The sequence below is a fragment of the Saccostrea cucullata genome, unplaced genomic scaffold (assembly GCF_032062105.1).
Source record: "Saccostrea cucullata isolate Sc308-1 unplaced genomic scaffold, CSIRO_AGI_Scuc_v1 ctg2237, whole genome shotgun sequence".
In the NCBI taxonomy this organism is placed as follows: Eukaryota; Metazoa; Mollusca; class Bivalvia; order Ostreida; family Ostreidae; genus Saccostrea; species Saccostrea cuccullata.
The window spans coordinates 28,449-55,198 of NW_026938099.1; the positions used below are offsets into that span (position 1 = coordinate 28,449).

Here is a 26,750-nt window from a genome sequence, read left to right on the forward strand (position 1 = left end):
ATTGGTCCCTACGATGATCCCTAGGTCCCATGTTGCAGATTTTGAGACTTTTGTAGATCTCGTGATCTCTTAAGGATCTCGTATCGCAACACGTACAAGCACCATAAAAATCCCCCATGCTCAAAATACCCATAATATCGAGCAGAGCTCTCTAAGTTCGACAGTCAATTTTAGTCAATTTTAGTTTATATCTGCTAAATTTCCTGTCTATAATTCAAAGAATTTCAAAAGTAGTATTTCCCTGTTCGCGGGAACCTACATGTAGCTACAAATTCTCCCACAATCAAATTTCCCTGTCACACAGGAAAATATTTGCTAACACATGAATGCAGTACTGTTTGGAAGCAAAGGTATATTTTTCTCTCTAAATTTTATTTAGTAAATATGTGTCTAATTGTTTCTCTCTTGTCTACCAGTTCGCCCGAATACTTTTCTACACCATTTCCTTAAAAGTTTGCAAATATTTGCTGATTAATGGTATGTCAATGTATCTAGAGTAACAGGCCAAATTATAATTTTGCTGTGATTCTAATTTTTTATGAAATATTCACTTTCAAATTTTTAAGGAATTCTGATGTGCTTTTAATTTAAGCAATAGTGGATTTTGAGAATATTTTTGCTATGTAAGTCTACCTTGATGACTCAAAAGTCTTTTAATTATTTGTTTTGCTTCATTGATGTTTGACCGATATACATGTATCGCAAATTAAGGTGAGATGTTCCTCAGATATCTACTTTGCATATTTTCGTAATGTATACAAATATATTAAAAAAATTAATCACCTTGTGATTTCTAAAGTGGTTTCTAATTGTGTTTTAAACTTTACAATGCTAGGCAACATGATCAAATTCATTCTATGGTTTCTTGCATAAATGCCTAGTAAGTTGTATCAATTTTTTGTGAGTTAATTTGTAAATGTAGCATTACATTAATTACAAATCTTGGCAAAGTTTATACTTTATTTAAATGGAATCCGGATAGGCCACACAGTACACTATTGCGTCAATACTCTGTGAAGGTTTGTGTCGGTAGTGCGATGACGCGCTATAATGCAATGAAGATGAAGCGATGGTTCGACGGTGATGAGGTAATGGTGCGATAGCGCGATGACGATTATGTTATGACACGATGTTGCGATGAAAATGATGAAATGCATGTAAGATGAGGCGATAGAGCGATGACGCCATGGTGCGATAGCGATGACACGATAGTGTGATGACAATGTTGCAATGAAGACAGAGCGATATTCACTATCGCTCCATCGTGCTATCGCACCATCGTCATCGCATTATCGCGCCATCAAGCGTTGAGTCGAAGCTGAATGGTGCCATAGTGATTTACATGACTCTTTGTGGATTCCAAACATGTATACCGTATAAGTGGACGGGGTACATTTAGCGAGTTGTCCTTAAAAATGGGTATCAATTTTTAGCAAGAAGTAACTTTAGAGATATTAAAAAGGTCACTAAAGAAGCCATTACAACTAAAACGGAATTGATATTCTTTAGCGATATTCAATTTAAGTGATTTCAGCACCCTCTCTAATAATGCCAAAATTAAATCCTCACTAAAAATACTGCTCATAGGGTATTTAGGCACAGATTGTCAGTCCTTAGAGTTTTATGATGCGAACTTCCACTTACGCGTTGTTTTTATCACTTATTTGAAATAAGTTAAGAGACCTCTTTTTAAAAAAAAATCATCCCAAATTCAGAAAAACATAAGTATCAAAAAATTACCAATATCATCAATCATTATCAAAAAAAAATTTCAAAAATTACCATGTCTGTATACTGGTATATAGGGGACTTTTTAAAAACTGCTAAAAAATTAAATCATAAAACCTATTTTTTTTTTAAGCATGAGAATCGACACTGTAACCTATCGAGTGTAACAAACACTACTTATATTTATTTTTGTTAAAACATGTACTTATGATTCATCTGGCTCAATTTTTCTCCTATCCAGTACATGTATCTTTAAAATCAAATGCAACAATAAAGAGCTTAAGCATTTTAAAGAATTGCCAAAAGATATTTAATTCAAACACAGATGTTATATGTAATATAAATATATAAATATTTGAATAACTTGTCAATTTATTAGGTGTAAATGCTGACAAATGAGAACGTGCAAATTTGCTGATGTGGATCCTTGTCATGTTAAAATACCGGTGATTTATCAAAATATGTGTGAACGCAAAAGAATGGTAAAGTGTGTATTTGCACAAGTAATTCATTGTATTTAAAATCACTTCAAAAAATCACTATGTTATTAGTTTTTAAAGCACTTTAATCCTTTATCTTATACATCACCATCTTGTTGAGCAGTTCATACAACCACTTTTTTATACAATCATAAATAAGCGAGAATATGTTAAGAAACAAAAAAAAAATGAAAATCTTCTTACATCCACAAAAACAAAATACATAGAGCATTTTATTATTATTATTATTCATGACTATAACGTTTGACATCAGTTAAGATTATTTATGTCTATAATGACATATTCATCTTAAAAACAATATTTAAACAAATTTAATTTTACTTTTAATGATTTATGATACAGATGTAAATATGAAAAATTAACTCTTTTTTCCCGTACTAACAAACAAAGAGAGCATTTTATTATTCATTTAAATCATGGACTTATACATGTATGTTGATATTATATTCAATGTCATTATTTTCCTCTTGACTAAAATAACATTTTATACGTGCATCTAGTACGACAATATATTAATTTCCTTGTGAAAAAAATCTGTGTCCTCAAATATTTTGCTCAAAAGTGATTATTCAAATTAAATTCTATTTGCCTGTATTTAATGATCGAGCGTGCGTTGAGTGTGTCCCAAATATAACTCACTTTGAAAAAAAAAAAATCAAAGTGCGTTGATTTTGTGCCAATTTTAACCCACTTTGAAAAGCTTTTTTCACTCATATAAGGCACTGTATATATATAAAGTTTAGGGCTTCAGATTTGGATTTGTACTTGGCACTATAGATCATTGAGTAATGAGGTCTTTATAGTGCCAGGTACGTGGGCACGGGGCCTTGTCAGTTAAAAGGTCTCATGCAAGCTTAAGGACCAACCAATTTTACTTCAAAGGACCGACCACTTGGAGGACGGAGGAATTTTAACCAACTTAGCTCCGTGACAACCGTTATTCGAACAAACGTCCTTCCGATCACGGAGCTTGTTCTCTAATTTCTGAAATAATGAATTATTAAACAATCATTTTCTTCACGGGGACTATTTATAGCATATACGTGTTGACTAGATGGTGGTGTACTTCTCTGACTCGTACACTTTTTTTCATTATGCAATAGTTAATAATAGTTTACATTTTATCATCAGTTTTAATCAACGCATAGTTTTTCATGTAAATAATTTTACTATTTACCCCCCACGACCAATTTTTAATAAAGAACTTAAAAATGATACATGTATCATTTTATTTTGCACTAATCATTACGTGACGTTCACTCTACACTGATAATTTAAATTCAAACATGGGATTTGCCAGTGTGACCAATCAAACTTAACAAATTTTGCTTGATTTATTTAATACCTATATATAATTCAAAACAAACATTAAGCCATAACTGTGACTTAGTTAGTTTGCTGAACATCATGAATTTTAAGCATACTGATTTTTTTTCCTTCTAGACTAAAATAAAATCTTGCAGTCATGCATGTAGTACAATATTAATTTAATTTCCTCGTTTATTAAATCAGTTTCCTAAAATATTTTCCGTTAAAAAACCGGTAGAGAACAAAATATTTAGTTTAATTATATTTATATGTATTTAATGATGTTAATTGATTATAAAAAAATTAAGATCGTGTCAAATGTTCATAGTTATTTCTTTATCAATATAAATTACATGTATTATTTTTAAGTTGAAAGATATAGATATATTTTAACCTTAACCTTCCTTTCATAATTTCATACATACTTGATAAGATTTCATCGGTTAATCTTGTATCTAAAAGATGTTTTTCTGTGTGTTGCTTAAAAAGATTTCCTGTTCTTGGAAACCAGAAAACTTCCATCTCATTAAAATTAGTTCGAGTCAGCTATGGAAGTCAATAGCGATATTTAATCACATTATAATTCTAGAATGGAAAATTAACTGACAGGAGTTAAGGAGAATATTGTCTATCTCAGCCTCTAAGACATTTAAAATAATTCACAACTCGGAGAGTCTTTTATTTTTCTGAAATTTTAAAATCCTGTAATACATGTATCTCATTCAAAGAGCACGATATATCATTCGTTTATGATAAATATAAAGTATGCCAAACATTTTTAAAAATCGCATTTAAATATACATATAAGGTGAGATAAAATTCTCTGCGGGTTGACGACAGCTTCCATATATAAGTCGAAGTCAATGTGTTTAAATACATCGCAAATTGAAATAGAAATTCTTTTGTACAAATGGTTTACCTACTATAAACATGCAATGATGATCTTCAAACTGTGTGAAAGGTAACTCATATTACAACTCCTCGCAAAAAAGACCCAAAGATTTCTGTACTGTAACATGAACAGAATAAATGAATAGTCAAACGCTTGGATTTATCCACCAATCCAATTTAAGACAATAGCTAGTTGATCTTGTATAATTTTTGTATTGATTAAAATTTCAAACATCTTGATTAGGCAAGTTTTTAAAATATCAAGTTTTTTTTTTTCAACAATTAATTTGAATACTTATTTTTGTTTGATGAAACATCTGCTACAAATATTTTAGTTCTATTTCACAGCAAAGAGAATATTTTCAACTGTTTTGAAATCTTAAAAAACATCCAAAATATACTATAACTGACTTTGCGGAAATTTACCTGGATTCAAGAAGAATGGATGATAAATGTGTATCCTTATCCTGTTGTTGAGGATTTTATCTACATTTTTTTAATCATGTGTAACAAAAGAGATAAAAGAAGCAAATGGAATAAATATTTATTAAAATTATCATCTGTAAAAATCCTTTTTTTCAGAAGTAATAACCTGTGCTTTAGTTGGAAAGAAATGAATATTGGGATAAGGAGTTTTGATTCTTAGGGATTGAATTCATAGTGAGTGACAGACAGTTACTTTATTTTGTGAAATTAACGTTATGTCGAAGCCTTGAATTTATAGTATCGTAATAATTCGTGAAAATATAAAGTAGACTGAGATGTAGGGCTAAAATCAAATAATCTCCCCTCCCTTTAGAAAATAAGAACAAACCACGTCTTTTCCACTGTTAAAAGGGACTTGGCGAAAAGTACACGTTGCAAATTACAAGAGGTACCGAATAATTTGAATTCATCCCACTTCATATATCCGTAATTAAAGATTATAGAAAACCTATCTAAATTTAAAAGAAATATTGATATACTGTACATAATAAAAGACTTGCTCATAAACTCAGGTAGAATTGCAGAAAATAAAATTCTCCTAAGAACCTTCTGTTAGGTACAGTACGAGTAAAACATACGAACATATAATTTTCCCCAAATACACAAACATAAACATATCTATTTTATTGTATTTAGTAATTTTCCAGTTGTTGAATGAAGACGTGTACTTTTAACCTTTTTGAGACAGTTTTTTTTCTATTTACAGGACTCTTCAAATACAGGAACGGACTACACAGTGTTCTATTTATCACGTAAAAATGTTTCAGTTGTGGAAAAATCAAACAACGAATGTGTTGATTTTTTCAGGTTCCAATCTCTCTCTCTCTCTCTCTCTCTCTCTCTCTCTCTCTCTCTCTCTCTCTCTCTCTCTCTAATACATAAGATTATATATTTTATTTGTATTGTGATTAAAGTTCTATGATTTTTTTTTCAATTTTATAAATGCAAAATTGTTTTACATATAATATGAACGACTTTTCTTTGTCTTCAAGGAGAATTGCAGTGTAAAGCAAATTTTCTTTAAAAAAACGTAAATGTTATTGTTTATATATATATAGAGAGAGAATAGAAATGGAATTTTAAAAGGCGATAATAACAGTGTAATTACGATTAGAATAATTGACATTAAAATCATCACAGAAACACGAAACATAATGAACTTTCGAATATTTCAGAAAATTTTAATTTTGATACTTCAAGCTGACGAGTTAGTAGCCTATCCAAACTCCAAATTATTGCTTACATTTATGAACAGGCAACGTTCAGAGATAATGGAGGATCCGTTCTTGAGTACTTAAGTAAAGGTGAAATCGAAAGAAAAATAGTCTAAGTGAGGAAAAATGTTCAGCTTATGTCATACTATCTATATATTGCTAGAATTCCTTCATGAAAATTAATATGATTTATACGGAACTTATCTTGAGATAGAAACAATGCCTTAAAGGCATACGCAATGTACCTTACCCACTGATAATTTTTCAACATATTCTAAATTTAAATTTATAATACCATTACATGTTCTTAGACAAAAAAAACCAGCTTGCGTTACCAGGGGTTTTGAAAAGATATCAAATTTTGAAAATTTTTGCATTATTCAAAGAAAAAATGTATAAAAATTACAAAACATAAATTCCAAATTCTTTTCATCAAAATTTTTTTACAAGAGATATACATATCCATATATAGACATTAAAAATATTTCACACGGGTCCTTCTTTTAGTGGAACTCTTCAACTCCAGGGAAAAGTTCGATAAAGTTTAAACTATATTGCGTATGACCTTAACAAATAAAAACAATCCATTTGAAAATGATTTCAAATGAATAAGAACTCTCTTTAAAATGGGATGACTTGCCTTAATTGAGTTTTCCTGGATTGTACATGTATTAAGGACGAGTTTTCTCATGGTTAATTGCCACTGTATAATAAAAAGAAAATTCTTGTTCCGGACAGTTTTGAAAAAAAATATATGCAATTGTGATGTTTTTCTTCTTATTCAACTTATCTAGCTAGTTTTCGTGTTGTGTTTGGTTTTTCCTGGTTTGAAGCCCAAGACAAATGTCATACACATGGGGAAAGATTAGCGGCTTATGTTCCGCCTAAGCCAAGTACACCTTTTTGGTCTTCATATCATAATCGCACCTCCCACTGGATAGGAAATTTGGGTAAGCTCAGTATTAACCATGCAAGTATCTGAATATTTCTTTGCAGTATTTGAAAACGATATTGATAAATTTCATACAAGGGTTATATTATAAGGAAGCGTGCATTTTCTATTTGATTTTACTAAAGTATTTGACTTTTATTACTAATCAATAAATGAACATCCATCGTTATATTTTCTAAATACCATTTACAAAACAAATGGTATGTATCTCATGAATTCTCAAAACTCAATTTCATCCTCAAAAATGTCATTGCTTTTTTTTTTCGGATGACTTGCCAAATAATTTGTCATTCAACAATCACATTTAATTCTAAAATGTGCACTTTTTATTTTACTTCAATAACATCATAATGCAGATATTCTTGCTCATCCAACCGTAGCTCATGAGAACGGGAACGTTTTCAAAAAGAAAAAGAACATAAGGATGTAAATGATCATGAATACCCTTCCCTTTATAAGCATGTACCTAGGTTCTAATAGTGCATTTATTTTATGAATTGTATTGATAAGCTTTTTATATTCTTTATTGTGTAATGTGATCGACAAGATTAAATTGTTTTCATTTATTTACGTAAGGAGACTTTTACTACCTACCCTCCATTCCTATATAAATAATAAATCTAATGTACATGACCGATTAGATTTATTTCACATCTCAATTTTACAAAGGATTTTATTCAAGTATAATAGTGCAGTGCATGTATCAATGTGTATAATTCTTCGGCCTGATTTGTTCATAAAAATATGATTCTAAAAAGAAAACATTGCAATTATTCTACTCAAAACAATTTTCCTATAAAGTCAAAAAACTTTTTTAGTTGCTTGTGTTTCTGCTTGACAATGTCTATGTTGTTTTTAGCGACCAGGTCTTCCAACAATCTACTGGAATTCCCATGGGTACCAATTACGCCCTTTTATTGGCTGACCTATTTTTGAATTCATATGATGTAGGATTTGTGCAAAATCTTATGCGTGAAAAGAAGAAAACACTGGCTGTGACCTTCAGATTTAGATATATCGACGACGTATTTCAAATAACAATCATAATTCCAACTCTTATGTCGATACCATATATCCCGGTGGGCTTGAGGTAAAAGATACCATAAAGTCTGACACATCTGTTTTATATTTGGATATTTTACTTGAAAAAAGACGTTTAATATAATTTAAAAGCCAAGCTCTATGATAAACGTGATGACTTTAACATTTCTATCGTCAACTTCCCTTACTTATACAGCAATATACCTGCATACAGAGTATATATATCTCAGTTGATTCAATGCACAAGAGCATGCTCTACGTTTGAAAAATTTCTAAAACGAGGTATATTATTGACAAACAAGTTGATGAAACAAGAATATCAGACGTCTCGTTTAAAGTCATTATTTCTAAAGTTCTATGGTCGAGTAAATGACATCGTCAGCCAGTACAATTTAACACTGAGTCATATGCTGACTGACGTTTCCATATTGAATGTTAGTCCATTATTTATACACTGAATTGACGACGGATTTTTCCGTTATTTCCCAATCTTGACAAGGAGCACACGGCGTGTGTGACTGATAGGCAGGAGATGCTCACTCCTCCATAGCACCTGATCCCACCTCTGATATTTGGAGGTCCATGTTTGCTCTGCTCCTGTTTTGTATTGTTTAATGGACTTTTGTTCTTGAATACTGTTCGCTATCTTCATATTTTCCATTATGTCAGAATAAATTATAAAAAAAATTAGTTATTGTTAAATGTGAATCTATTTTTTTGCAGGATGTTACTCTGATCAAGATATTTCTTTCAAAAGAATGAATCATTGTTCCCTGAGTGTTCCATCAGCTGGATTATGTCAAGAAAAATGTACTAAGAGAATGCCGAGTACATTTTTGTTTGCAATCCAGGTTCCTGTATATTTTATAATGTGATAACAGCTAAAATATGTCGACAAGATAAATCAAAAAATGATTTTTCAAGTTCTATTATTTTTTGAAATGCAGGATATTATAAGCAAATTTCTGAAAACAAATACTGCTATTCAATATGACTGCTGCTCAAAAAATTCATTTTTTTTTTAAATGAAAAGAAAAATTTGAAATTTTCTGATATACACACAGTAAGATTACGGCTACTTCCGCGACAAAATACCGATTTTCTGTATGACTTTTATTTTCCCTTCTTAATTTCACTTCATTTACATATTCTATCTTTCATTGGTAGTTCATTGATTATCGGTCTTAATTGGATTTTTTTCTATTTTGTATAAATAAATAATAATTTTGAACTTTCGAACGGTTTAAATTGATTGAATAAAAGATTCTTACGATATTCTAGCATTATACAAGTGCAAATGAAGATAATAATAAAGAAGCAAAGTAAAATGTATGTTAGCTTATTGTAAGCTATTGGGGATTCACTTAAATGAGTACCGAAACGTCGTTAATATTTTAACAACGGTATTGACTTGCCTAAATACGATAGACATTACCTAAATATATGTATGCGTTTAATAACGTATAACACTTACCTCAATAATTGATTTAGGCAAACGTCAAAATTGTGAAATGTATTAAGTGATTTATTTAAAGTGAAAAAAACCCTTTAATCTATTTATTTGCATATAACATAACTGAAATATTATATTTATCGTTAGAACAATTCATGCATCTGTCTGAATGAACCTCCCAAAATCCCACAAAGTCAACTTAGGAACTGTAAATTCTGCATTGAAAACAGCAGCTTCCCATCGGAACAAGACTGTGATGACAAAGTGTCCTACAAAATATTCTTGTCCAGTGAGTAAATACCAGTCATGCTTGTAAAGACTTGCTTTTATATTTAATTCTTTTAAGAAATAGGTATTTTTTAAATTCCATAAGACACTATACACAAATGGTTGCTATGGAAACAAAATATTTTATTTTCCATAGCAACAGTTGTTATTGAGTTTTTGTTTACTCTGCGTGACTTCATATGTCATCATTACGAAGAATTGTAAAATGTTTGATTAAAATCCAAGAGTTTCAATTTTCCAAATTTTGCATGATTTTTACTGAGAACACTACTCACATATTTTGTATTTTAAACGTACTTTTCCTCTCTTCTATATATATCTATATATAACAGCTCTATGTCATTCATTCATGTACCCTCTGTGCTTATATTATAACATTTAAAAGAATTGATAAGCCAATTTAGGGAATAACTGCCTACTCATCTGTTAGATTGTTCCAACAGCGATTACAGTTCACGGTAGCTCAGTCGGTAGAGCGCTCGCTCCGTGATCGGGAGGTCGTGAGTTCGTATCTCGGCCGCGACTGACGTAAGTCGATAAAAAAATGGGTAGCAACTGTTCCTTCGCCATGCGCTCGGCACTTTGAAGTGAAAGTTGCAGGTCCTTCGGATGAAACCTTAAAAACCGAGGCCCAGCGGCAGGCGTTGGTATGATAAAGATCCCTCACTGTTCAATGGCCCTGAGTGCCGAGTAAAGGTCAAAATTTGAAGCCCTTCACCGGCATACGGTGACGTCTCCATATGAGTGAAAAATTCTTGAGAGGGACGTTAAACAATATACAATCAATCAATCAATCAATCCAACAGCGATTAATACGGAGATAATAGTCGACAACTTAACGGTAGTTTTGACGACTATGCTACATCTATCGCGTTATCAGTTACATTTTTACGTTTTTTTTTTTTTTTTTTTTGTTTTTTTTTTGTTTAATCTTCCTCAAATGCGTTTTTGAATCATTCAAACATTACTGCATTGAGTTATCAAAATACGTTATGTTAAACAGGTGCATTGCAATAAAATATCCTTAACAATAAGTCCATGTATATGGTGGCATATTTATGCCATCCACATAATTTTTTGTCAACATAAGATATCATGACAAGTCAAGATAACTTTCTCGTCAAGTGATGATAACTTTCTGGTTTGTCGACAAACACCGACTTTATATCTTGTCAAATCAAAATAAGCTATCACCTTTTGTTGCAATAGCTATCTTGACATGACGAGATAACTTTTTATCGCGATACAAGATAAATTACCTCGTTTTGTTGAGATAGCTATCGCAAAAGTACGATAGCTTATCTTGACTGTACAAGATAAAAGTCGGTTCTTGACAACAAACCAGAAAGTTATCATCACTTTACGAGATATTTATCTTGACTTGACATGATATCTTATGTTGACAAAAACTTATGTGGATGGCATGAATATGCCACCATACATGTATCATTTTATTAACAAGATAACTGAAATTTTAATTTTATGAACAGAACCAAAGGGTCACAGTGCCTACTTTAGTCATGTCTATTTTGTCCTGCTTTTCATCATTTTATTTGTATTTCCTCTTAAAGATTGTTAAAAATGTTGACCTCATAATGTTTAAGGAAACTATCATTAAATCAAATTTGAATCCGCTTAAAATAATAATAATTTCATATTAAAAATGCTTTTAAAATAACCACCCATGCTGTTTTGTAAAAGATTTAATTCCCGACATTTACATTACACAATCACAGTTGATCCCTGATTACGGGCCAACCAGAACCGTAGGGCCGATAATTCAAAAGAAATATCATTAGCTCAACCTTGATATAAAAATGTAATTGAAACTAAACTAAACAAGGATACTTTTTCCCTATCCTAACCCCAGTGACAATGATTTATCGTTAGATATACAGTACCGACTAGACCCAACCTGACACAAAGCAGTCCCAGAGCAGTCCCACAGCGGTCCCAGCGGTCCCAGAAAGCAGTCCCAGTAGTCCCAGTGGGCGGGGTTTATTAATTTAAAGGGCGGAGCTAACTTAGAAATGAGATTTGCAATAAACAATGGTACTATAAAAGGCAGTAGAAATTGATTGTGGGTAGTATGCCAGGAATCCTTACATGTGAGCGAAGGTCATTTATAAACAGTACACGTATAGAAGCAAATTGAATCAATATTTTAGTTATATTATTGAGGGAAGAAGTCTTTCACACATACATGTACACGTATGAATTAAACTGAAAAGAATATTCAACCACCATTATCGGGTATATTAATAATTCAATTTCTTTATTTTCTGTGATTATACTGTTTCCCATATTTTTTTTATACAGAAAATTAAACGTGAATTAATTATTTTCCAACAGTAAGAATAAGCTTTAAATAGACCTTATCTTTATATGGCCAATTCCCATACTATCGGGATACTCAAAAGGAATTTTTTGTGGCTTTTAGAAAATTCTTTGCTAATTTTGCCAAGTACTGGTATTACTTTTCAGTCATGATTATTTTTAGTGACATGTCAATTTAATTATATAATTGTTAAATTCTCTATGTCTATTATACTCAGTTTTAAGTGTTTTATTTGTAAATGTTAGAATGTACATACGTAAATCACCAGAATGGAAGCCTCAGATTATGTTCAAAATTAATTAATCCTGAAAGAAATGCATACACAAAGCATTTATTAATTGTACATATGCTTTACATACCGGTAGACTGAAATTAGGGTCATTCTTGACCAGCATGAATGATGTGAAACGCTGATACGTATACCCAAATAACATATACACTGATTTTCTGCCCAGGCCCTAAGGGAATTGAAACCGCCGGTGTTGATACCATTTAATAAACATTAATCGGCCAGGTAAACACAAGCAAAACAAAAAAGAAATAAATCACAATTCCTGGTATTTTCAATTGTTTGTTTACGAAATAAATGTACTCTTTTGATAACTTGTTAACAAATTAAAAACTATCGGTTATTCATTAATAAATTCCCGAATAATTATTCAAATTGTTTCACATTGTTTAAGTTATGGAAGAATTGTAGCATGATTTTATTTCATGGTCATTTAATAAATTCTTAGGCTTTATTTGAGGGTTGCATGGAATACTTTATTAGCGTGGCACTCGTAAAACATGAAACTTTTCAATTAAAAATCATATCTAACTGTAATGATTTTTTTAAATAGTGCTAATGCAAATTTTGAGTGAATATAATTTTACATTAAATAATAAGATAGGCCTACATGTTGATATTTTTTCTCATAAACCTGTAGTTTATTTTTAGGGATAAAAATCTTTCCCTTAGTTCCTTATTTAATAACTTTATTTAAAGAAATATTCTAACTACTAATGTATATTTGTGTAAATATACAGTCTCTGAAAATATTAATTAACTATAATAGAATTTAATCTCTACTTATCAAAAGATTGTAAGAAATTCTTGCTTTTTTAATAGTTTAAACTCCTCTCTGCGGCAAGTAAACAAACCAACTGGGAGCCTGCAAATTCAGAATACTCAAGGCGGCGGAGCAATCCTGTCACTCAGAACGTTTTTCACACATGAGTGAACAAAGCAGTCCCAGAAAGTAGTCCCAGGGACAGCTGGGAGTGTTGGGACTGCTGGGTCTGCTTTTTAGAGCTGTCCCAGGGCGTTCCCAGAGCAGTCCCACAGCGGTCCCAGAGCAGTCCCACAGCAGTCCCAGAGCGGTCCCAAAGCAGTCCCGGGGACTGCTTTCTAAGACTGCTTGGGTGTCAGGTTGGGTCTGATCGGTACTGTATTTGAATGTACACAATCTTAGGATATGTCCATATTAACTAGTGCTAATTGTAACGGGGACCGTTACAGATGTTCCCCAAACGCTCCCCATATCCCTTTTGGTGCCATATTCCATGTAAGCTTCATTAAATAAGTCAAACCCTATGCATTTGAGACTTTAACAATGTTTACCCAAAAGTGTACCAAGTTCATTCAAATTTTAGCATTGCACGCATTCACATGTGAATGCATGTGTGTAATGACCATATCATCTTGTCTAAACAATCTATATATTTTAATATACTAAATATTAAAGTATTTAATTCAAAACTGTTAAAAAATACACTCATCTAAGAGTATTTTTGATTTTACTCATTTCACGTGCACGCACGTGCATACATGAGCATGGTGACCGTACCTTCTTATAGAAGTCCATTACATCTATCTATGTTCTAAATCCCACCCCGTTTCGTTGAAAACCTAGGGAGTTATAGCTGTTTAAAGTTTCAGCCAATCATATTACAGCACACGTACACGCACGTGTATGCATGTGCATGTTGACCATACCTTCTTGTAGAAGTCCATTACATCTATCTATGTTCCAAATCCCATCCTGTTTGGTTGAAAACCAAGGGAGTTATAGCTATTTAAAGCTTAAGTTAATCAGATCGCAGCACACGTGCATGCACGTGTTTTCATGATAATTGCTATATGTCGTGCTTAGGATATCCTACTGCATGACTATGTTCAAAATTTCAAAGGATTTTATTAAAAAAAAACAATAAAGATATTGAAACTTTAGTTTCAGCCAATCAGAGCGAAGTGCATGTGCATGCGCGTGAGATCTTGCTATTTTGACCATGTCATATTGTCTATAATACTAATATATCCTTATATTATGAGTTTCAAAATTTTTCATCAAGAAATAGAAAAGATTCGGCTATATCCATTATATTGGTCATTTCACGTTTTGCACGTGCACGCTCTTGCAAGCACGTGCACGCGAAATGACCTTTGTTCCGCAAATCTACATAACATGCCTACTGACCCTTAAAAGGTTTCACCTAAGTCGGATGTGTAGTTTACGAGATCACTCGCGGAAAAGATTTTCCCAGGAAGAAGGAAAATAATAATAATAATAAGAAACAGAGTAAAAACAATATGTTCCCCAACTTCGTTTGGGGAACATAATTATGACTTGTCATGGATTTGTTGTTCTTAAAGAAAAAAAAAAACGGTTTTCCGGCACGTACATGTAATTTGTCAAATGTTAAATTATAATTGCCCATTGCGATCAAACCACCGAACCCCCAAAGGAAACAAAAAAGATTCCATTAACTCCCACTTGCTACTACGTTTCCCCCTTGAAGGATAACAAGATCATTAACGAATCTGTGAAGTAAATTTCTTAAACAAGGTAATTTGCATACTTTCGTCAAGTTGTTCTAGAGAAGAAGAAATTAATGTGAAATATTTACAGTCGATACAAAGCAGAAACAGACAGCAGACGGACACTCTTTGATTAGAAATTATCATTTAATTGCAAAGCTAAATATTAAAGTAAAAATCCATATCTATCATAAATTGACGAATTTGGATAAAAGAATGATTCAGAAAAACAGATGTACGGACACATAGAAAATATTTATCTAAAATGGTTTATTATGGTTAAAATGTTTCCTATATAAAGTTCACAGGGTAAAATAACTATCCTGTATAGTCCCATATAGCAAACCTATACCCCGGGGTATAGTTTTTGCTATCCACCCTCGAAAAAAATTTCATGCAATTGTTACCGCCAATTTTGATTTCCATGCAGCGATAAATCTTTAAACTGATGATGTCATAATGACTTCAGTTGCATTGTGACGTCATCTGGATTTTAGATTATTCTTGCAGAATTATCTTACTCCAAAAAATTCAAACCTCAGGAACTATATTATACATCAGTATAATAAAACGCTTATCCACTGGGTGTCAGTGGGATAGCTCTTTTATCAAACCTTTGACAGGAACTATTCCCCTCGGGCAAGCCCTCAGGGAATAGTTCTCTGTCGCAGAATTGATAAAAGAGCTATCCTACTAGCACCCAGCGGATAAGTGTATAATATTCAATTATATGAAACAAAAAATCGAACAGAAAAAAGTAATTGAGAAATGCAGATAACAATGGCTTAGTTCAAGAATTTTACATTTTACATTTTGATGTTTCTTTCCAATTATCCAATATATCTAATTATGCATAAATTTTCCTTTTAAATTCCTTATAACTTATATTTACCTCCTTTATATAGTTGTTATTCAAGAGGACATCAAAATTCCTGCATCAAACTGTAATAAAACAAATAAATGCTGTGAAATACATTTAAATCGCATAAATGAAAGACAAATTCCAGGTGAGAAATATAGTTTCCGCAATTTTTTTTTTTATTATTATTATTTATTATAAACATAAGATAAAAAACTAACACACATAAAAAAAAATATTTAATTTTTCGCTAAATTATACCTGTCTATGATTATGTTTAGTAGATAAAAATAAATCAAAATTTATATACATTTTTTTTTATAAAAATAAAATTTATTTAGTTTCTTCTATGTCTCTGAATAAGGTGTAACAAACATTATCTAGATGATAAAAGTTTATTTTCCCTTGATTTTGTGAACTTCTCTATAGACACATGTGTTTGCCTTTTTATATTTTTTCCACATTTTTTTTATCCAGAGAAAAAAAATGCAAAGAAGGCCTTAGGAAATGATTTCACCTTTGCTTTCCTCAAAATATGGGATCTGCTGAAAGGACCGTTAGAAGACAGATCCACTTGCATAGTATTCACAAGGCACACTTATACACGTTTTGATCAAGGTTTTTTTCATAAGTTTCATAAACCCTCTGCTCACTCATATGAAATGTTATTTGAACATTAAGAATTTTCCGAAATAAATGTATTTACATGTAAGTAAAACACAAACAATTAAAGCTTGTGGGGCAAAAGTCGACAAAAAGACATTTCAACTAGGCATATTTATTAAGGAATAATAGACATTTAAGTCAATGAGAGTTATCTCTCTTATCAGAGTATCGATGAACCTTAAATAAAAGTTTCATTTCAAGTTAGAAACTTAAATTGATTTGTTTTTGAATAACGTTTGGCACTCCTATTTAGATAGTAATTAAAGCGTATGAAAAATTTACGATTGCAGGTAATAAGCTTACCGACTTCGACAAAAGCCAGATCTCCTCCTGTGAACAGTGTCTAATTAATGGATGTTCATTTGTTGACTGTTACAATTATGTAGATAAAGTCTTCTGTTCAAAAGTATGATCATTTATTGATTTTACATCATTCATACAGTGCTAGTTTTTAAATCTGAAAATCCTAGATTTTAAATCTGAAAATCATTCTGTTAATTGATATAAAAGAGGACATGACTGTCTCGAAAAGAGTTTAACTTTGATACATACAACATGATATGTTATTTCTTTTTTAAATTGATCTGGTTTTACAAGTAAAAAGCAATGCTATTCAAATCAGCAACCATGTTTAAGCACGGTTCTGGTAAGTGTTCAAACAAGTAACAAAGGTTAAATTTACTTGATTTTTAAAAATATTATTTGTATATATATTTTAAAAATTCTTAGAAAGTATATGAAAATGCTGGTTGAAGATCTTCCTATTAATCAGGGTTTGTGCATTCTAATTTTTTAATTTGTTCTCTTTGGATAATTATCCATGCATAGGATTCTTGATAAATAATTTAAATGAAAATACAACCAAGACTTTTGTGCTTCATTTAACATCTGAGATTTTACGTCTATTCTCATTCACAAGTCCGGCATTTCCGTCGTTAATTCCTGAAACCGTATCCAAGAGTTACTGAAAGACTTTTAGTGTATTTCTTGTAAAAGATTACAATTTAAATTTTTAAAAACTTAAATCGTTTTTGTTCATTCTCTAGACCATATTTACCTCTCGTCCTGCTGTGAGCACAACACATAAAAGGAAAACAAACACATTCCCCAAACAAAATTGGATACCGACGTCAATTACAGTATTAATAAATCAACCAAAGACGACAGATCTCAACAGTGAGGTAAAATTAAAACTCAAAAAGAATGTGTTACAGCATGCATATAAATGATACTTGATTTTACAAGATAGTCTACTATAGGAAAATAACATTTTTGTGCAATACTTTTATTCCTGCTTTAAGTCGAATCATACAACATCACTTGTGAGCCGAGCATACAAAGATCTCTCAAAATCAGAAGTGGGATCATGATCAGTTTGTCATGATCAATGAGTGATGATTCCCCTAATGTAGATTTTCCAAAGGGTTTGGAAAAGTTTTGGAATTCCATGGAATTACAATCATTTCTATACCAAACTCGAAAAGTGTGTCTGAAAGTTTATGGAATATTTTGGAATTTGAAAAAAAAAATGGACTTAGACATTTTTTGGTATGGAAAGTAGTGGAATTCTTTGGGAAAAATGATAAAATGAGAAACTTAGCCATTTTCTGCACTGGAAAACTGTGGAAAATTACTTAGAATTTTTTTAACTGTCGACTAATAGTACAATAACATCGGGATCGAAGTCGGGCTCGATGAACAATTAATTTAAACAACACGCCGAAATTCAAAAATATCAAATGCCATGTTGATGTTGCACAGAAGGAAAGTTGGAAAGAGAGTGTCTAGAAGGGTGCGTATCATTACCGCTACATTTTCAAAATTTTCATTACCGCTACATAGTCATTACAGCTACAGAAAACCTTACGTTACCGCTACATAAAAAAGTATACATTACCGCTACATTGCCTCTTTCGTTAGCCAGCCATTTATGCGTGTACAGTACAACCTATATATGTACATGCATAAGACCCGTTCCCCCTGCTCACCACGGGGAGATGAAAGTAGGACTTTGAACAGGATGGGGTATTTTTATTCAAATCAACCAATAATTCGTCGAGGTCTGTTTTGCAACTTTTTTCAACTCTTTTTAACGCATCTCCACAATTTTGAAATTTTTTCTAAATTTATAACCATCGATAAGTAAGCCGACATTCCCTCGATTTGTAACAAACTTCTCAATGGTGGCCATAGTGTTCAGATGACGCTAAATAATTAGTTTCGACTGCAGAGTTATTTATATATAAATGTACTCATTCTGATTAGATAGTGAGTGAATTTTGTTGATTAGAACTTATATACCGAACCATACCTGGCTAAAGCGATATGTAGCGGTAATGAGTTGTTTTTGGCTGATTCAGTATGTAGCGGTAATGAGTTGTTTTTTGCCGGAAAAGTGTAGCGGTAATGATCGGTCGAAAATCTGACAAAATGTAGCGGTAATGAGTTGAAATTTTTGGCAATGTAGCGGTAATGTTGACCTCCCGTCTAGAACAGGGGAATCATGATTAGCTTGGGATGGAAGAAGATGAAGACATTTTAAGACCCGGTAGGTACAATATTGTACAGTATTTTATGTGCCCTTATATGAAGAACGCTTCTGCTACTGTTCATTAGTCTGGGCACCACACATAAACTGCCCGATGGTGAAATCATTAGTGCACTATTTTAATTTTGTAATAGTTATTTAACAACTCTAAACATATCGTTAAGATCATGGATTTTAACCCGAATTTCTTCGTTTAGGATCGAACTGATGTAAAGAATTTTACCTGTACCTTCCTTTGTTCAAGATAATATTTACAGAGTATGATGTACAAGGTGATTAATTATATATTTTTTAATGCATGTTCATGATCATTTTCAGCTTTTATTTTAATTATTTTATAGTTGCTGCATTGTGCCTGAGATCCCCAAAGCGCTGGCGTTTGATAACTTGGTGGATGTAGATACCTAGCCAATCAATCACCAGGCTTGTGAATATGGTGAGAACTAGCTCAAATTATCATTCAAATCAAGTAAACTAACACTGATTTTATTAATCCATGTCTATTAGTATTAGATTAGAAAAAAATATTGCAACTTTGCCAAGGAAACAAAATTTAATGGTTTATATTCTTAACACGCTTAAATTCCTTATTCTAATAATTTAAAACAATGAATTTTGACAGGTAATCTAAACATGCTAACTGCACAGGCATGCATAATTATTTTAGATCAAATAGCAATCATCTACTATGAAGTATACATGCATTTTACAGGAATCCGGATGCTCTCAAGGAGAAGAGCTGTATGGAAAAAAACAAAAAGGTCAGATTTCTTAATTATTTTCTATTGTTTTGTATAGCTTTAGTTCATTATTTGTCATATGCTAGTATTTATATGGATATCAATAATGATTCATCTTAATGGTCATATTTTCTTTCAGAAATTGTGCAAGGAAAGTTTGAAGTGTCTGTGGGTATTATCAACATCCACCTTTCTGAGCCTTCGTACTGAAAGTGAATCCGTCCCTGACACCAGTTATCTGTCAACCCTCTAACATGACCATTTATCATGGGATATCAGTGAGGAAGTGATTCTCTTGCAAACACGTCAGCAGTTTTGGATCTTCATTAATCGGGATCTTTGGCACGTACATTGGGGGAAAATAGCATCTGTTGATTTTATGGGATCTTTGTATCAAAATAGTTGTGTAGTACATATTTTTTGCATTTAATACATGTGTTTGTCACTCTAGTCATTAACTTTGTACCAGTACATAAGCCACTGGCAGTTCATTGTAAATGTATACCCTGTTGAGGTTTCAATGGCCTCTTCAATTCCATGGCCAATGTCATTTAATAAAACTAGCTTCTTATTTTAGAAAATGTAGACTGGAGTTTACTAAATACATGTATATCATAACATGATTATCATTAATTTAACCAAGGTGATTCTCCAGTAATCATATTTTTCTGTGGATATTTTTGTAAATAACCTTAATCTTTGATGTAAAAATACTTTCAGTGAGAATACATATAAAAAATGTGCTTAGATTGTACACTTGAGAGTATAGGCAATATTTGTCTCAAAAAAACATTGTAAAAGAAACAATGAATTTTTTATTTTGAAAATATAGAGTTGATCTATGAAAAATTTTGATGGTATTAAGTTTTCTTTTGTAATTATGCGGCACTAATTATTTCAGTTTTCATTGTACATGTATTTGGAATTTGGAATCCTGGAATTCCATGAATTTCCATGGAATTCCTTAGATTTACAAATATCCTGGAATTCCACGGATTTCCTCCGCAAATTTCCATTGTGGCATTGTTCCGCTCTTTTCCAGGCTAGATTCAAAATTCCAAATCATTCCGAAAAAAATTCCATCCCAATACTCCGGAGAATTCCTAAGAATTCTGCGGAATAAAGACTCCATGGAATCCCATGGAATATGCCTTGGAATTCCATGGAAGTTGCGGCAAATCTACATTAGGGTCCCTGTTGAAAGGCCACACCTGAGTTGTGCCTTTCGTTACGATCAGTTAATCAGGGAAATCTATAGTCAATTCAATGTGAAAAAATGGGCTATAGGTACATTGAACAAAAAGTTCAGTCAACATTTAATTAACTAACGATAGATCGAATTTGCAATAAAAAGTTATTCTGTCGACAACAAAATTAGCGTTGACATTACGAAATTCTTGATTTCCTAGTATCATTCTTTATTGTTATAAAATGTCATAATTAAAACATGCTCTTGCAAATGAAATAAACTGGGGGCATAACATCCATATTCAGTATATAATGGTATATTGTATAAGTAAGTGAAGTGACGATAGAAAAGTTACGTGAAAATTAACTATTAAAAACTTTTTATTCTTTTTCCCTTTAAACAGACCACAGTTCTCCCGCACACTTCATTTAATATATCACTTGAGGGTAAATCAACAGTCATAACAGACCAATCCTCATATGCAGCAACAACAATGAATCAACATAAAACAAAAGATATCAATTGGAACGTTACAATGCATTGGAATAATTACACAACAACGGTAGAATTTACAACTAACAAAAAAGGTGCATATGAAATTTTATTGTATGCAAAATATATGTTTTATCGTTAATCATAATAAGTTTTATAATTGAAATTGCCTAATTATATAGTTTTTTCGTTATTGATTCTGAAAAAAAAATGGTTACATTCTGATCAGTTTTATAAACGAAATGATTCTAATAAACTGTTTATGGCATACTGGGCAATAAATACACGGCTTTTTGCAAATGCCATATTTGCATGTGTGCTTTGTCCTACCTTAATAGACAGGTAAAAGATAAAAACTTGTCAATTGCCCGTTGATATGTTTGTAGTTGCAAAAAATAATTCATTATTCTTTAAAAACTCTGTACCAAAGCACAATGTCTGGCGGTTTATTTTTCTTCTACTGCTATCATTTTCAGATACTCTTTAGAATAATGTCAGTTGTCTTTAATACACAATGGTGCCCTTTATGCGTAGCCTAAAGGTGTGTAAAACTAACAGTCTTCCTCAATGGAGTAAGTAAAGATAGAAAACAGTGATAAATCTAAAAACAAACAAACCATCTGTGAACAGACCAAAAAACAAAACAAAAAAACTCTAAAAAATTAAGAGGCGGGAATAAGTGCACAAGAGGAGTAAGGTACTATGTCCTCGGGACAAGGATTCTTTGAAATTCGTATTAAACACAGGACATATATTTACATGAAGGTAACATCAATCAGCGATTGGTTCTAAATGAAATTTGCATTGATCATATTGGTCAAAATTTAATGCAGTTTTTATACTTTGCGTAATGTTATTGCTAATCTCCATGAGGAAGCACATTAATATCGGGTAATCACAATATTAGAGAGGTACTGTAGATTTCTTATTTTTCATGAGTACCTATCGGAGAATAAGTTTTAAACTTCCTATCACCAGAACACTGATTCGTGAGTGGAAAGTTAATCGGAAAAAAAATTATATGGATTTCAGCACCATGAAAATAAGAGTGAGTAATATAATTTCACGAGCTATGTTTCTTTTGAAAATAAGTGAGTTTTTTTTTTTTTTTTTTTTTTTTTTTGACAAGCTTCAAAATATACTGCTGATAGATATGTGTTATTAAATAAGGTACATGTCTGTATACATGTATTTTTGAAAATAGGAATAAATTTCTTACGTTTTCTTAGTATTTCAATGCTACTATAGAAAATTAACGTAGGATATGAATTTAAAATGTTTTGTTTTTTTTCAGAGTTTGTCTCGCGGTAAAAACGGATTATTTACTTGTATGTCCTTAATTTGGGTCATATAATTATAAGTTTAGTCTTAATTTTATATAGACATGGGAGTTGATAAAAGCAGACAGGCAAAAAACTGAAAATTTTAATTTGTTTTTTGTCTTAGAAGACGAAGATAGAAGCCATGAAGACTTGATCAAGATTGTAGCTCCTGTATTAGCTATTGTAATTTCAGCATTTTTAATGTGCGTTGTCATCAAACTCCTCAGGTATGAAGAGAAAAAAAATTAATGATGAATGAATCCCAATAGAACATTCATATTTGATATCAGTACAAGTAAAAGCAAAATATTAAGAACTCATCATTACTTAAATTTGTATCTACGGGGAATTTTTTCCCATTACATTCTTCTGATATTTCGTTCGAAAGAGTCACCTCATTAAACTATGAAAAAAACTGATATGAAAGGTTTAAGGTAGGATTCTTCTCACATTTCTTGTATTTAAAAATTAATGAAATTTTCATAGATTCAAGAGGACAAAATCACTAAGTGATGGTATCAGTGAGATTAAATTTGACCGTTTAATATTAGAGGCAAGGTCAGGTCAAGGTCATTACCTTTTTCCTAGACATGAAGAATAAAAAATTACTGTTTCCAATCATGCAATCCCTACTTGTAATTTAAAAGATTGAATGTTTTTCTTTTTGCATAAATAGATACTACAATATAGGGCCTATAAGATAATATTACCAAATTGACATAGATAATTTAAATAAAATGGATACTTGCTAATCCGAATTACCTCTACTTTTCTTAAATTTTTAGGATTTATTAGTTATTTTTATATGCTTCCTATGTTTAACCTTTTCTAATTTTCACATATAGTAAAGTTGTCACATAAAGGTACAAAATGATACAAAAACTAAAAGTTTTGATCGTTTACTAAGAGAGAAATAACACTTTTTACGGATTTTTGGCTCAAATCTGTACTTAGATTTGAAGCATTTAAAAGCCAACATAGTTCAATTATGTTTGAAAAATCTTATTTATTTGATATATTTTGAAACTTTAGTCCCTTATTATTAATTTAACTTACATTTGAAAATTTCATCTAGTCTTTGATTGCGTCAACATTATAACTAAATTCAATGTTCCATAATAGTTTTGAGAGGCAGAAAAGAAGATATTTTCATACGCCACCATTCCGCCAAAAATATAGTCCCTAGTAGTTTTCAAACGCAGTTTACTATTTCTATTTAAAGTTGTATAATTGTGATGAGGAAAGAAAAATATAGTTTTTTAAATCTCGTACATCTAAATATATAAGACATATCAACAAATGTACGGTGAATATTCCATCTAGTCAGAAACCAGAGAAGAATCCTACCTTAAATAATGCACAGGAATAAATACATTTTACAAATGAGTGAATATTTTAAAGCACAGAAAAAACAATAGAATAAAAGACACCTTAATCAGCATCAAGTATCCTCAAAAATCATACATATTTTGTAATTTATATATAGAATGCTAATTATATTAAGATAGGTATCCTAGTTGTACTTAACACTGCTTTCTATATCACTCCTACTACTAAGTATTTTATGTGTATTCTGATGCAATAAGCATCCTATATTTGAAAGGTATTTTTCATTTTAAGATGAAAGTATGCCTATTAATTGCAAAAATTATTTTATATAGAAAGGCCATCTCTCAATTATAGTTTCGGTTTCTGATATTTTATGCAGAAGAAAGCAAAATTTACGAGGAAAAAGAAATTTAGCGTCACAAAAAGATTTCTCATCAGGATGTGTTGTTGACAAAAACCTCTCCAGCCCTCAGTATGCTGAAATTAAGAACAAAACAGATGAACACTGTTTAGAGGAATGCACGTATGATTTGGCAGACAACAGTAACTTGGAGGAAGAAAGGTTTACGTGTAACACTGAAGAAGAGAGTCACTATGACCATCTTAGAGATAATGATCAAAACAAAAATGTGGACGAAGATATCTATAATCATCTTCAAATTGAAAGTGAATCTAATTATTCCACTTTTACACGAGGAATTGAGCTACAGGGAATTGTTGATAATCCTTACGGTGAAGCAGACTTTCAAAATGATACTTAGTACTGTTGCTAGTTCCGTTTACATAATTTTTCCTAATGAGTATTCTAAAGCAAAAAAAAAATCATACAAAAAATAAACTAGAAGGGCAGTAAACAATATTTTCAAAAAACATTTCAAGGAAGGAAAATTGTTTATCTACAGAGTACAGCTTCAATTGTAGTGCATAAAAACTCCAGCATACTAAAGTACGTATATCTGTATTAGTGTTAGGTTCCACGCCATGTCGTTATTTTATTTATTAAACAAAATTAAACATATCTAGAATTATATTATTAGTTACACAGTCAGTTAGGGACCTAATACGGTGTTATGAATTTATCCCACTGAAGACCCTTTTAAAAATAAGAAAAAAACTATGTGCATATTATGAAAATATATAAGTTTATTCCAATAACAATCAAAATTAAATATCGTACCTAAACTACCTACATCAGTACATGTAGTGATGTATGCAAACCGTTTCCTAGCCGCCATTTTATTTACAATAACGTTTCAAACAGAATCGCGTGCCCGATTTTCATAATACTCCTTTTTGGCGACATAATACAGTAAATCTCATCAGGGCGTTATGTGATTAGCTTTTATCAGATCAGTTATCTACAAATTTGTCTGAAGTGGGATAAATTTATATATGAGCAATGCAAGAATGCATCTTAATTGAAGGATAAAATCGAAATTTCCAAACTTCAAGTTGGTACATGTAGATCAAAAGCACTCTCAAATATACTTCGGGTAATTTGCAAATGAATGAAAAGTTACATTTGATGCAAGGGTTGATAATAGATATATATTCAGCTGAAATTTTCATTTCAAAGGTTTAATTTTTTCTGGAATCTGATATATTAGAAAATAAATAGGAGAGGATCAAACAGTTTAGTTGAATTAAAATGCATATCATTTAAACCACAAATTCATCAAAATACCGTCATTGAAATATTTCTAATAAAATTAACTACAGGTAACTATAGTTAACCATAGTTTACCTCATTTATACTGAATATCATGATTAACTATGACACTTTACCCGAGAATGTTTCATTCATTTCATATCAATGAGGATTTTTTAAATTTGTAAGAATACAAGAAATAGTTGATTTTAAGATGAGAAAATTACTTGTAATATGTTTGAAAATTAAAATATTTCTAACTGAAATTCAAATTTAAAAAAACGATTAACTATCAATTATATGATAGTGTTTTTTTTACTATGAAAGTTAATTATATAGAATTATTATCGTTAACTATTGTTAAATATAGTGCTTTTTTGTTAGGGATACATGTACTCGTGTACACTTTTATTAGCTTTTTGCACTTACCTAGCACAGTTATAATACTTCAATACGTTTATGTACGGATGCATTTACGCCTACAAATAAACTTTTATTCAATATTAAAAAAAACATACATTCCACAAACATTCATCAAGCATAATGGAATTTATGTATTGAATGCGATAACTTATTTGGAGGTTTCCGGTAGGGTTATTTTTGGTAAATCGTGAAAATTTATTAGATCCACGCCTTGGTTGATGGATTACATTTAATAGAAGGTGTAAGGTCACGTGGTCAGCTCAGCGAGTCATTCAGTTGTATTGTGATAACCCGCATGCTGACCACGCTAACATGAGGCACGTCTACTTTGGAGACCCTCCTCCACCCCTGCATTCCTACCCCTTTAAATGGGTGTTAATGTGTCGTGTAAAATAATATAGTTGATTAGTTCTGACTCGATTTGTTTATACTGTTTTTATGTATTTGCTTCACTACTATCCTTGGCCTTTTTTGTTTTGATGTGCCATCTTTTTGCTAACTTTCGTATATGATGTTTTGATTGTTTTGTCTTACA

General features: G+C 31.3%; 1 protein-coding gene across 2 annotated transcripts; it reads left to right on the top strand.

Moving 5' to 3' along the window:
- The first annotated feature begins 50 nt into the window (after window positions 1–50).
- Window positions 51–24,987, top strand: LOC134249432 (uncharacterized). Of its 2 annotated transcripts, none has more exons than XM_062731785.1 (12): window positions 51–350; window positions 5,620–5,720; window positions 6,922–7,077; window positions 8,844–8,971; window positions 9,721–9,862; window positions 15,905–16,006; window positions 16,336–16,476; window positions 16,815–16,930; window positions 17,571–17,705; window positions 21,405–21,588; window positions 22,940–23,042; window positions 24,524–24,987. In XM_062731785.1, the coding sequence occupies exons 2-12, from the start codon at window positions 5,672–5,674 to the stop codon at window positions 24,903–24,905; spliced, it is 1,638 nt and encodes a 545-aa protein (XP_062587769.1). In that variant the 5' UTR covers window positions 51–350; window positions 5,620–5,671; the 3' UTR covers window positions 24,906–24,987. The 2 variants fall into 2 exon arrangements, with proteins under 2 accessions (XP_062587769.1, XP_062587770.1); XM_062731786.1 differs by having other exon boundaries at window positions 22,943–23,042.
- Window positions 24,988–26,750: the final 1,763 nt, after the last annotated feature.

Coding starts and splice junctions, on each gene's coding strand:
- LOC134249432 (XM_062731785.1), top strand. CDS start 5,672: ATGTTTCAGTTGTGGAAAAATCAAACAACGAATGTGTTGATTTTTTCA. Junction 5,721..6,921: donor GAATGTGTTGATTTTTTCAG/GTTCCAATCTCT, acceptor CAACTTATCTAG/CTAGTTTTCGTGTTGTGTTT. Junction 21,589..22,939: donor ATTTACAACTAACAAAAAAG/GTGCATATGAAA, acceptor TTTTTGTCTTAG/AAGACGAAGATAGAAGCCAT.